General features: G+C 43.1%; 1 protein-coding gene and 1 long non-coding RNA gene across 3 annotated transcripts in view; one reads left to right on the top strand and one right to left on the bottom strand.

Moving 5' to 3' along the window:
* Positions 1-304: 304 nt before the first annotated feature.
* LOC129632439 (uncharacterized) lies at positions 305-7498 on the top strand. 2 transcript variants are annotated; one of them, XR_008704516.1, is made up of 2 exons: positions 305-1386; positions 7341-7498. It is a non-coding gene; the product is annotated as an uncharacterized LOC129632439 (long non-coding RNA). The 2 variants fall into 2 exon arrangements; XR_008704515.1 differs by lacking the exon at positions 305-1386 and adding an exon at positions 6006-6150.
* HSD17B2 (hydroxysteroid 17-beta dehydrogenase 2) overlaps positions 6161-11537 on the bottom strand; it is a 91887-nt gene continuing 86510 nt past the window's right edge. Inside the window, exon 5 of the mRNA XM_055554063.1 lies at positions 6161-6942. Within this exon, the coding sequence (XP_055410038.1) occupies positions 6581-6942 (362 nt within the window). The 3' untranslated portion in view covers positions 6161-6580. The remainder of the gene's footprint in view (positions 6943-11537) is intronic.

The raw sequence follows: 11537 nt of genomic DNA, 5'->3' as shown, positions 1-11537 counted from the left end.
AAGATCAATATGCCAACAGATCTGGTGTCTGCACAAGACCCACTTCCTGGTGTGCAGATGGACATCATCTTTTATCTTCAGAGCAGGGAGAAAGAAAAGCAAGCTCTCTCCTTTCTTCTAAGGGCACTAATCCCATCATGAGGGCTACACCCTCATGACCTAATTACCTCCCAAAGGCTCCACCTCCTAATACCACCACACGGTGGTGTAGGTTTTCAACATATGAATTGGAGGGGATGCATTAACACTCTGTAAAAATAACTCCAAAATACCCATATTATACCACCTTGCAGGAGAAGGCACTGGCACCCCACTCCAGTACTCTTGCCTGGAAAATCCCATGGACGGAGGAGCCAGGTGGACTGCGGTCCATGGGGTCCCTAGGAGTCGGACACGACTGAGCGACTTCACTTTCACTTTTCACTTTCATGCGTTGGAGAAGGAAATGGCAACCCACTCCAGTGTTCTTGCCTGGAGAATCCCAGGGACGGGGGAGCCTGGTGGGCTGCCATCTCTGGGGTCGCACAGAGTCGGACACGACTGAAGCAACTTAGCAGCAGCAGCATACCACCTTGCTGCTCTGCCACCAAGAATGTGACATGTTTGGAGCAATATTAACCAGAATTCAAAACACAAAACAAAAACAAATCCAAGTGAAGGAGGAGGAGAGGGTCATCCTTTGACTTTGAAATGGAAAGACCAGGAGTCCTAGATGGAGCAGGAGAGGAGGAGAGGCTTATTGGGATGCTACACAAGAAGAAATATACACTCCATCCCTCTTTGTAGAGGGAGCATCCTTCTTGAGACCCACGAAGACATGGGGCTGTGTTTTGGGAGCGAGCCTTTGAAAACACTGTGATGATGATAAGGAGGAGAAGGAGATAATTAAAATACTCGTAGTTGCAAGTAACAGACACAGAGTTGCTTTGTTTTGTTTTTAAATTTTTGGCTGTGCTGCACAGCATGTGGGATCTTAGTTCCCCAATCAGGAATTGAACCCACCTCTCTGTAGTGGAAGCATGGAGTCTTAACCACTGGACCACCAGGGAAGTCCCAGAAACTGAGTTCTGACCTCTTTGAGCAAAATGGGAGTTGATTCACTTAATCAAGGCAAGCCTGGAAGAATAGATTGGAAAAAATAGAATTGATGGGACCAAATGCCTCCAAAAGATTAAGAGACAGGAAATACAACAACCGTCATTTGTAGGAGACCACTACTCTTTCGTCAATCAACACCCCAGATCCTTGGAAGGTCATATGTCTGTTCGTGATGCCCAAGTCCTTGATTCTGGAAGAGACGGGCTTTAGACCTGTGGCTTCTATAAGTGGAGGAAAAGCATTGCTTTCCACCAAGATCTCACACCTGGGGAATAACTTCCAAATAAGGTAAGCGGATGCTGAAAAGCACAACGCCCCCCCACGCCAAACCCCTGCCAAAAAATTCCAGTCATTGCAATGTCTATGATATATATTAATATTAATATAATATATTAATATTAATAGCCCTTCTATGATTTTTCCAGTCCCAGTATACTTGAATGCTATAAATATTCAAGATGAAAGTGTAAATTTTGTGTTCATCAATGAAAATGTCTTGCATAAACATTTAAGTCTTACCAAAAAGTCATACCCAGTCTAAAGAATAGCGTTTTCAGTTAGGACCTTCTCTATATGGAATTACTTCATCTCGGCCAGTAAGGGGAAAGCGTATAGGACAAGTCAAAGAAAGAGGTTACATGCTATCCAGCAGTGAATTATTACCTATTATCAAAACAGGAAGAAGAACAGAAAGCAGAACTAAACAAAATTATCTCTGTGGTAGAATTCCTAGGGCAATTGCCAGAGGCCAGAACACTCTCGTGTGGATGAGAGAACTTGAGAAGAACAAATAATTGAGGACAAAAGTTTTGAGTTTCTTTGTTGATCTTCCTGCTTCCCATGGTAAGCTGGGATTTTCACTTTAGTCATCTCCATATTTTGCAATATGATAAAGAGGTTATGTGATGATCCAGGACAGGGTGTCCTACCACACTAGACACAGTGTACCTACCACTGTTCTTCTAGCCAAGTGTGATTTCAATAGTCTAGAATTGCCAGTGATCAGATGAAATCTTTGATCCCCACTATTGGGTCCAGAAAGAATTTTGCATCACCTTTTCCCTGAGGGACCATGCTCACAGATTTTGGGGCATATGTGTGTTTTCTGTTGCTCAGCTATGTCTGACTCTTTGTGATCCCATGGACCATAGCCCACCAGGTTCCTCTGTTCACCGAGTTTTCCAGGCAATAATACAGGACTGGTTTGCTATTTCCCCCTCCGGGGGGTCTTCCTGACCCAGGGATTGAACCCGAGTCTCCTGCACCTCCTGCATTGCAGGTGGCTTCTTTACTGCTGAGCTACCAGGAAGCCCCCACAGACTTTGAGGATAAAATCCCAAAATAAATTTTAACAGAAATAATTGCCTTTCTATGGAAGAGGGCCACTAAACCATAATATCACCTACGCTAACCTTTTTTTTCTTTAGTTTCATCCCTTTCTTCCTCTCCTACGATATTGTGACATTACCTATTTTCTCCATCAAGCATTATTTTACTCTTCATTCTTCACTGAATTCCTCCTACAGTGTATATTTGTCAGAAACTAATTCTGTTGCAAAAGATAGAAACCCAACTCAAAATAGATTGAAGAAAATGTATCCACTCACACAATTTGGAAATCAGTCCAAACAGTAGATATGCAGGTATAGCCAGATCAAGGGACTCAAACTATGTCATCACTCTTTGATTTTTCTTCATCATTCTGGTACATTTTCCTCTATCCTGGCTTTATTCTCTACCAGATTCTCCTCTGTGGGGTCTAGAAGCTGCAGTTTAACATGGACATTGCAGTGGGAAAGGATAGCATTTTTCTCCCAGTGCCCATTAGCAGTCCTCCCACAATCAGGAATCATGACTGGTTCTTCTTTTGTCATATGTCCACCTCTGAACCAATCACTGGATCCAAAAGTATAAATTGATTGGCCAGCCTGGGTCACATGCCCACCCCTATGATAGGGGTGTGAAGTCCCTTGAAGGACCATCTCACTAAAATCCTCTGCCAAAGAAATGCTAGGCAGGCAAAAGAATAAGCAACTTCAGACAAACATATATTCAACCTTTACATTGATTCCCAACTTCCTTTCCTTTTGCTTCTTGTTTCTTGCTGTGGAATTCTGATCTGGATATTAAGCTGAGTCTCCGAAACACCCACCTGGTCCTGCCATGAACACCCTACACTTGAGATCCCAGGAGAAATATTGGCTTATAAGATAAATCAACAGAGAAATATTGTTTGGAACTTCTCTTGACCAAGTGTTCAGGGGTCCTGGGTCCCTGAGTGGACATTTATGTGTGAGTTGGACTGGGGACTTTTACTGGGCAGGAGGTACCAACACCTCATCAGAGCCATTTGCATGGAATTACTCTTTCTCAGAATTACATCATCCAGAATGGCATCCCAAAACACAGATTTATCACCAGTATAATGAAACTCATGAAATTTAATGTTCCATTCAATAATGTAGTAAAGTTTATTTGTAGACCTTTATCAGCTCCCTATGTAATAAAAGAAATCATATTTTCACCACATGCTTTTTTCTGATTTCTCCCTCTTATCCTGGGTTGTGAGGATGGCCCGCTTCCCTCTGCCAGTATTGGGAAAATACAGAGAGTGAAGAGATAAATGGGGCATGGGTACAGGCTTGCATGCAATTTGCATGTGATGCTGTGTGCCCAGGTATTAAATGTACCTTGTATTCTGCCCTTGAACAGAAAGCAGGACTGGGGAAGATAAAATACTTTTTGCCAAGAGTCCTGTTGTTGAAATACCTGTTCATTATGCCTTCCCCTAAGAATATGACAAATACTCCAATATTGGGGCTTCCCTCTGCCATTAGCTCTTACTGTTTTATTGTAGTAAACCAGGAACATTAATTACTGTGCAGACATGGTCCAGACACGGTATTTTGTATGTAGTACTTGTCTCTCTTATTTTCTGAGAACCTGTAGGTATTGTTCTAAAATTGAGATATATCTAACTTATATGTTTTTAGTTTTTTTAATCTGTACCATTTTAAAAGTTTTCATTGAATTTGTTACAGTATTGTTTTTGTTGTTTATGTTCTGGTTTCTTGACCATGAGGCACATGGGAACTTAACTCCCCAACCAGGGACTGAACCCACACCCCTGCATTGGAAGGCAAAGTCCTCACCATTAGATCTCCAGGGAAGTCCCTGAAAATTATTTTAATGCTTGTTAATACTTACAGGTAACTTAGCCTCTTCTGGTTTAAAACAGGGTCTCCAGGTGACTGTGAAGTAGAATTCCAGATCCCTTCCCCTACCATCTCTTTCTCTTTTGCTTGCCCTAATCCTCAGAGTCTGGGTCCATAGGAGCTGGTGTGTTTTCAAAGTACCAGGGAAATGGTGATGTCTCATCTTCACCAGCTTTTTGGTTGGATTTCTTATCCTCACATCAGCCCCTAGCTCAAGTGGCCGCTGCTACAGTATTCCCCCAAACCACCCTAATAGACGCCCTGGGTCTTCATCCTAGAATTCTCTTCTTCTCTCCATGAGCCTCAGTGATGTTTCCAGACCTCCCACTTCCACCCAAACCCAAGGGGTCATGGCCAGAGTGGTGGTGAAAGGTGGTCAGTCTTTCTCCAACCAAACTGACTGTGCTGTGGTTTCTTTCCCTCTGTTGTTGTTTTTTGTTGCTAAGTCGTGTCCATCTCTTTCGCAAACCCAAAAGATGGCCCTAAATCTCCATGGGGTTGAAAAATAGAAAAAGAACCTGCACAGTCTAGAAAGAAAATGAGACAAAGGGTGGTTTGCGATGAGCAAGAGATCTGGATCTCTACTTCCCTCGTGTCAAGCTGGTTTTCTTTCTAGTTACTTTCATGCCCCCTCTGTTCACCAGCTCCTCCCCTTGCACCTCTACTAAGTGAACTTGGCTACTTAGTATCTCACGTTGCTCCCTTCAGCTGGACTTCTGCAAGTAACGATGCTGGCTTTTCCATCCTGCATGCTCATATGGAGGCCACAGGGATGGTTACCATGGACACCAATCCAGCCAAAAGACCTCAGGGCCTGTGCTTGAGATGGGAGGCCTCATCCCGTTATCCCCAGGGCTCCTTGGGTAGAGGAAGGGAGAAGAAGGGCATGGAGCACTGGTTACAGACAATGAATCCAATACCTTGGATGCAGAAGTTGCAGCAAGACATCAGTGCACATTGAGAAAGGCTCACTTTCACTGTGGTCCTTGCCATTTCTTCCTCCTCTTCTCCCATCCTGCTCTGTTTTCTTTCTTCATCTCTCTTTCTCTTTCCCTCTCCTGGCAGGCAGTGGAGTCCAACCTGGATTTCAATTCTAGCTCTGCCTTTTGCTAGCTGTGTGACTGTGATCGAGGAATTTAACCTCTCCGATACTTAATTCCATTGCCTATTAAACAGGGGTGAAGATACCTACCTCCATTCTCTAATAAGAACTAGATGAGAGAATGTCTGATATCTATCCAGGGCAAAGTAAACACCCAATTGATGTTCTCCATGGTGATCATGTCTCCCCTCCAGTAAGTCCTATTGAAACTATGCAACTCAGATTGGGACTCAAACCCATTGTCCTTTTTTTTTTTTTTTTTTTTTCAAATTTGTATTTATTTTTGGCTGCCTTGGGTCTTCATTGCTGCACATGGGCTTCTCATTGCAGTGGCTTCTCTTGTTGCAGAGCACAGGCTCTAGTGAGCACAGGCTTCGGTATTTGTAGCTCATGGGTTTAGTTGCCCTGTGGCATTTCAGCACGTGGGATCTTTCTGGACCAGGGATCAAAACCTATGTCCTCTGCAATGGCAGGTGGATTCCCAACCACTGGACCACCAAAGAAGCCCCTCAAACCCACTGTATTTTAATTGAAATCGCCCACCTGGTCTCAGGACTTAATGAAGTTCAGGTGCTTTATGTCTCATTGCAGAAGAGTGATAGGTAAAAAGTAGATTTATTGAGAAAGATATACACTCCACAGACCGAGTGTGGGCCATCTCAAAAGGCTTGGAGAGCAGCCCTGAAATATGGGGCAGTCAGTTTTTATGGGCTTGGTGATTTGATAAGCTAACAGGTGAGTGGGAGGGTCACTCCAACTGTTTCGGGGAAGGGGTAAGGATTTTCAGGAATTGGAGCACTGCCCGCTCTCTGGCCTTTTATGGTTGGCTTCAGAACTGTCCTGGCACCTGTGAGTGTGGCACGTAGGTAGCACATTGTGATAAGCGTCTGATGAGGCTCAATCCACTGGAAGTTGAATCTTCCAGCAACATGGGCCTAGTTGGTTCTAACCAGTTTTTGTTTGTTTGTTTGTTTGTTTTGTCATATGCTCAATGCCACTATCATGCTTTTAAAAGTTGTGCCCTGCCCCCTTCCCTCCTGTCTCCCTATTCAACCAACAGAATTCACAGGGGCTGCAAGGTAGGAAACCGCAACTTTAATGAGAAGCTTGAGATTTCTTTTTATTCCAAGACGCTTAACATTTCCCACTGAGTTGCCTACATAGCCTACCTAGCCTCATTCTCCCAGTTAGATGTGCTTAACACTCTGGGCATCTTCTTACTGTAGGTGTATATTTTTCTGCTAAGATAATCAAATATGCCAGTAGGGCTGACGGAAGCAAAACAGAGCCACAGATAAGACAATTTCCCCGGCGCATAAAATGCAAAGGGGCTCTGAGCAGAGATGGCATGCCGAACGTCCAGGAGCACTGGGGAGATGTCTGGATCAGTGCAGGTTTTCATTAAGTTGAGAAAACTACGTTCGCTAAGGATATAGTCCTGGCCGTAGTCCTCTTGCACTTCAGGGGAAAGGTTGTCCAGGACAGTCCTCTCCAGCTTCTCCCACATTTGACTCGTGCCTGAGATGTCTGAGATGCAAGAAAAAAAAAAAAGAGAGAGAGAGGCTCAGATGCTGGGAAGGCCAGAACAGGCATGTCCTACCCCTAACTGGGAAAAAGGCTCTTGTAGATTGGTTTCTGTCGGGAAGGACATTCCCAAATGCCTTTTAAAGTAAGTGCTTTGTTTTTTTATTTTTTTAAGATTTTTGGATGTGAGTCATTTTTAAAGTCTCTACTGAATTTGATACAGTATTGTTTCTGTTGTTGATGTTCTGGTTGGTTGGTTTGTTTGTTTTGGTCAGAGAGGCATGTGGAATCTTAGCTCCCCCACCAGGGATTGAACCCACAGCCCCTGATTGGAAGGTGAAGTCTTAAAGGGAAATCCTAAAGTATGTGCTTTATAATGGCAATTCTATTCTTTTAAACAGGCATACAGAACAGGACACAGAAGACTAGGTTTCCACAAACTGAACAGCTCATGTAACCAGCAGCCAGACCAAGAAAAGGAAAAACCAGCCAAGGCTCCTTTCCCAGGAGCAACTGTTCCAATAAACAAAATAGAGTTTTGCCTGACTTTAGACGCACACACACATGGGTACATGTATTGCGTAGTCAATAGCTTTCCATTCTGTAAACATGCCATAAATTATTGATCTGTTATACTATGATGGCCCTTGGGGTTGTTTTCAATTTGAGGCTCTTAGAAATAGTGTTGCCATAAATATTCTAGTACATATCTTTTCATGACTATTAAATACAATATACAATATAATGTATATATTATCTATGCCAATGTGCCAAGTCACCTCAGTTGTGTCCGACTCTTTGCAACCCTATGGACTGTGGCCTGCCAGGCCCCTCAGTCCACTTTTAAAAATATAGCAGTAATACCTGCGTATTAAGTTAAATATATGACATTGGGAATTCCTTGGTAGCCTAGTGGTTGGAATTCTGGGTTTCTACTGCCATTGCCCAGGTTAAATCCTTGGTCAGGGAAGGTCCCAAAAGCCTTGCAGCCAAAAAAGAAAAAAAAGTTAAAAAATAAAAAATCTTGAACATGATTTTATCTATTTAATAAATAAAACTTTCATTTTAAACAACACATTAAAATTTAACACATAATGATTAAATATATAACCATAATTTAATATAGAAGTAAATTCTTGCTTATTATAGAAAATTTAACAATATCTATGTGCTGTGCTGTGCTTAGTAGCTCAGTCATGTCCAGCTCTTTGTGACCCCATGGGGAATAGCCCACCAAGCTCCCCTGTCCATGGAATTCTCCAGGCAAGAATACTAGAGTGGGTTGTCATGCCCTCCTCCAGGGGATCTTCCCAACCCAGGATCGAACCCATGTCTCCCTCATTACAGGCCGACTCTTTACCATCTGAACTACCAGGGAAGCCCAAGAATACTGGAGTGGGTAACCTACCCCTTCTCTAGGGGATCTTCCTGACCCAGGAATCAAACCTGGGTCTCCTGCATTGCAGACGGGTTCTTTACCAGCTTAGCTACCAGGAAAGCCCAATAATATCCATATTTTACTTTAAAATATAGTAGCAATGTCTGCTTATTGTATAAATAATGAATAATAAGGAGATGCATATTTTTAAAAAATTACTCTCCTCTGAGGTCACTCACAGTTTTGTGTCATTTTACAGTCCCTCCTACTTCATAAACATATACATGTATGTTTGACTTCAGCTTAATTTCATTTCATTTGTGTTTTCACAAACAAAACGCAGAAAGGATCATACTAAATGAAAACACATATGGTATATATTTTTTGTTTGTTTGCAGGTTTTGTTTTTGGTTTGCTTGCTTAGTAATAAATCACAGACCTGCCTCCTGGTCAATGGCTCGAGGTTTAAACCAGAGCTGCAGAATTTTCCACCGAGCAGTTTTTAGTCACCACTTCTCAATCAAGGGACGAGCCAGTCGCTCCTAGTTTCCCCATTTCAGGCAGTGCTGCCATCAACAACCTAGCACAATATATCCTTTTGTTTTTCACCCTTTACTTCTTTAGGCTACTGTCCCCAGAGGGTGACGATCCGGTCAAAAAACAGGTATATTTTGAATTTTAATAGCTACTGCCAGATTCCTTTCCAGAAAGGTTGTAGCAACCCACACTCCCTCCTGCAAAGTGTGTGATTGCACAGGGATTGCTGTGGGGATGAATCTTGTTTGCCAGCCTGGGTGACTCCTGGATATCAGAACAGTGAGGAAGCCCAAATGGGGTTTCACTTGCTCATTTCTTTTCATGAAGGCATGACACCCTGACACCCATACTTAAAGAAATGATTACCCTGACAATTACCACTCTGGGGGCTTCTTTGACTTGGAAAACATGTTTGCATGAACTATGGTTCCTCCAGCTGCTTCTTCCCTAGTCTCTGCTCTCACAGACTAGGGGGTTTCTTTTCTTTCCACTTCCTCCCTCGCTGAACATCTCATGGACATTCTAATCACTCTTGCACCTGCCCTACCCACAATCCCCAAAGCTATGTTTATTGATGACAAAGCCACCAGCCTTTGATCAAACTTCATCTTCCTCTTCTGACATACTGTTGCCCATCCCCTGCCATTTTGAGGCCATGTACAATAAAACTGTTAAGATGACTGGGTTCCAAATCCAAACACTAGCTCATCTCAGCTCTGTGGCTTGAGAAATCCCTTAACTCCTCTGAGCCTCAGTTTTCTACCTATGAAATGGGACTATTGTGATGCCTGCCTCGTGTGTGTTCAGTCGCTCAGTCATGTCGCATCTTTGTGACCCCCGTGGACTGTAGCCCACCAGGCTCCTCCATCAGTGGGATTTCCCAGGCAAGAATACTGGAGTGGGTTGTCATTTCCTTTTCCAGGGGATCACATAAAATCTTAAAATGTGCTTGGAGTGCAAAATGTTCTAGCTATTTTTATTGCAAAGGACCCCAAAAATCTGATGTCTCCTTGAATGTCTTCAGAAATTCTGTGTCCCTAAAGATTCCTTTTCTCATCTCCCAATTCAAATGTCAGACATAAGTCCTCAGCCCTCTACCATCTGGCCTCTTACCTTTAGAGAGCCCAGCAAATATCAGCCTTATTTTTCATTTTACTTATTGTTTTTGGCCCCACTGTGTGGCATGTGTGGTGGGATCTTCCCTGTGATCAGGGATTGAACCCCAACCCCCTCAGTGGAAGCATGGAGTCCCAACCACTGGACTGCCAGTGTGAAGTGAAGGGAAAGTTGCTCAGTCATGTCCAACTCTTTGAGACCCCATGGACTATACAGTCCATGGAATTCTCCAGGCCAGAATACTGGAGTTGGTAGCCTTTCCCTCTCCAGAGGATTTTCCCAACCCAGGAACTGAACCCAGATCTCCCACATTGCAGATGGATTCTTTACAAGCTGAGCCATGAGGGAAGCCCAAGAATACTGGAGTGAGTAGCCTATCCCTTCTTGAACGGATCTTCCTGACCCAGGAATGAAACCAGGGTCTCCTGCATTGCAGGTGGACTCTGAGCTATCAGGAAAGCCCACTGGGCCACCAGGGAAGTCCCCAAATGTCAGCTTTAAATTGAGAGCAGCTTGGTTTATGATATAAAAGAACCAGGCACTACACCAAGAGATCTGAGTTTTAATTCCCCACCACTGTGGTGTCATAGACGTCCATGCTGGAATATCTGTTACCCACCCTATAGGAGTGTCCTCGCCTGGTGAATGATGTCAAATAAACCTACCCCTCAGGGATGTGATGTAAATTAAGACATATACAGAAAGGATGGGAGTAAAATTGGAATGATAATTAAGGGAACAATTTACAATTATCCAGTAAAGTTGAAGACAATGAAAATCTATGACCCAGTCATCCCATTCCTGGGTATGTGTCATAGGAAAAATCACACACACACACACACACACACACATACACCACAGTACATGTGCCAGGAGCTCCACAGAATTGTTCACAATTGTCCAAAGAAGAAGGAAAGAAAGAAGAAAAAGTTGCTCAGTCGTGTCTGACTCTTTGCAACCCCATGAACTGTAGTCTGCCAGGCTACTCTGTCCATGGAATTGTCCAGTCCAGAATACTGGAGTGGGTAGACATTCCCTTCTCCAGGGGATCTTTTCAACCCAGGGATCAAACCCAGATCTCCTGCATTACAGCCAGATTCTTTACCATCTGAGCCACCAGGGAAGTCCAAAGCAACCCAAATATCCCATTGATAGTAGAAAAATTTGTGGCATATTCACAGAATACGACACAGCAACAAAAATGGATGAACTACAGCTATGCACAGCACAGAAGAATTGTGAAAACAATATTTTGAGAAAAAAGACAGACACAAAAGATTACATACATGTTGATTCCGTTCAAAGCTCTAAAACTAATAAAGGCAAACTATTGTTTGAGGATGCATGCATGCATGGAACACTGTCAAGAACAGCAAATAAATAATTGTTAGAGAAAGTACAGGAGGTTAAATGTTGCAAGGAGGAGAGAGCCAAAAGCAGAGAGGACCGTATGGGGGCTTCTGGGAGCTGGAAATGTTTAGGTTTTTTGATCTGGATGTTAAGTGCACGAGTTTCTATCAGTCTGCTAAACTGTGTATATGCGATATATTTCTCAATTTAAAAAATA

Source organism: Bubalus kerabau, chromosome 17, assembly GCF_029407905.1.
Source record: "Bubalus kerabau isolate K-KA32 ecotype Philippines breed swamp buffalo chromosome 17, PCC_UOA_SB_1v2, whole genome shotgun sequence".
Classification (NCBI taxonomy): Eukaryota; Metazoa; Chordata; class Mammalia; order Artiodactyla; family Bovidae; genus Bubalus; species Bubalus kerabau.
The sequence above is the reverse complement of the archived record's forward strand: the minus strand, read 5'-3'. Positions and strand labels throughout refer to the sequence as shown.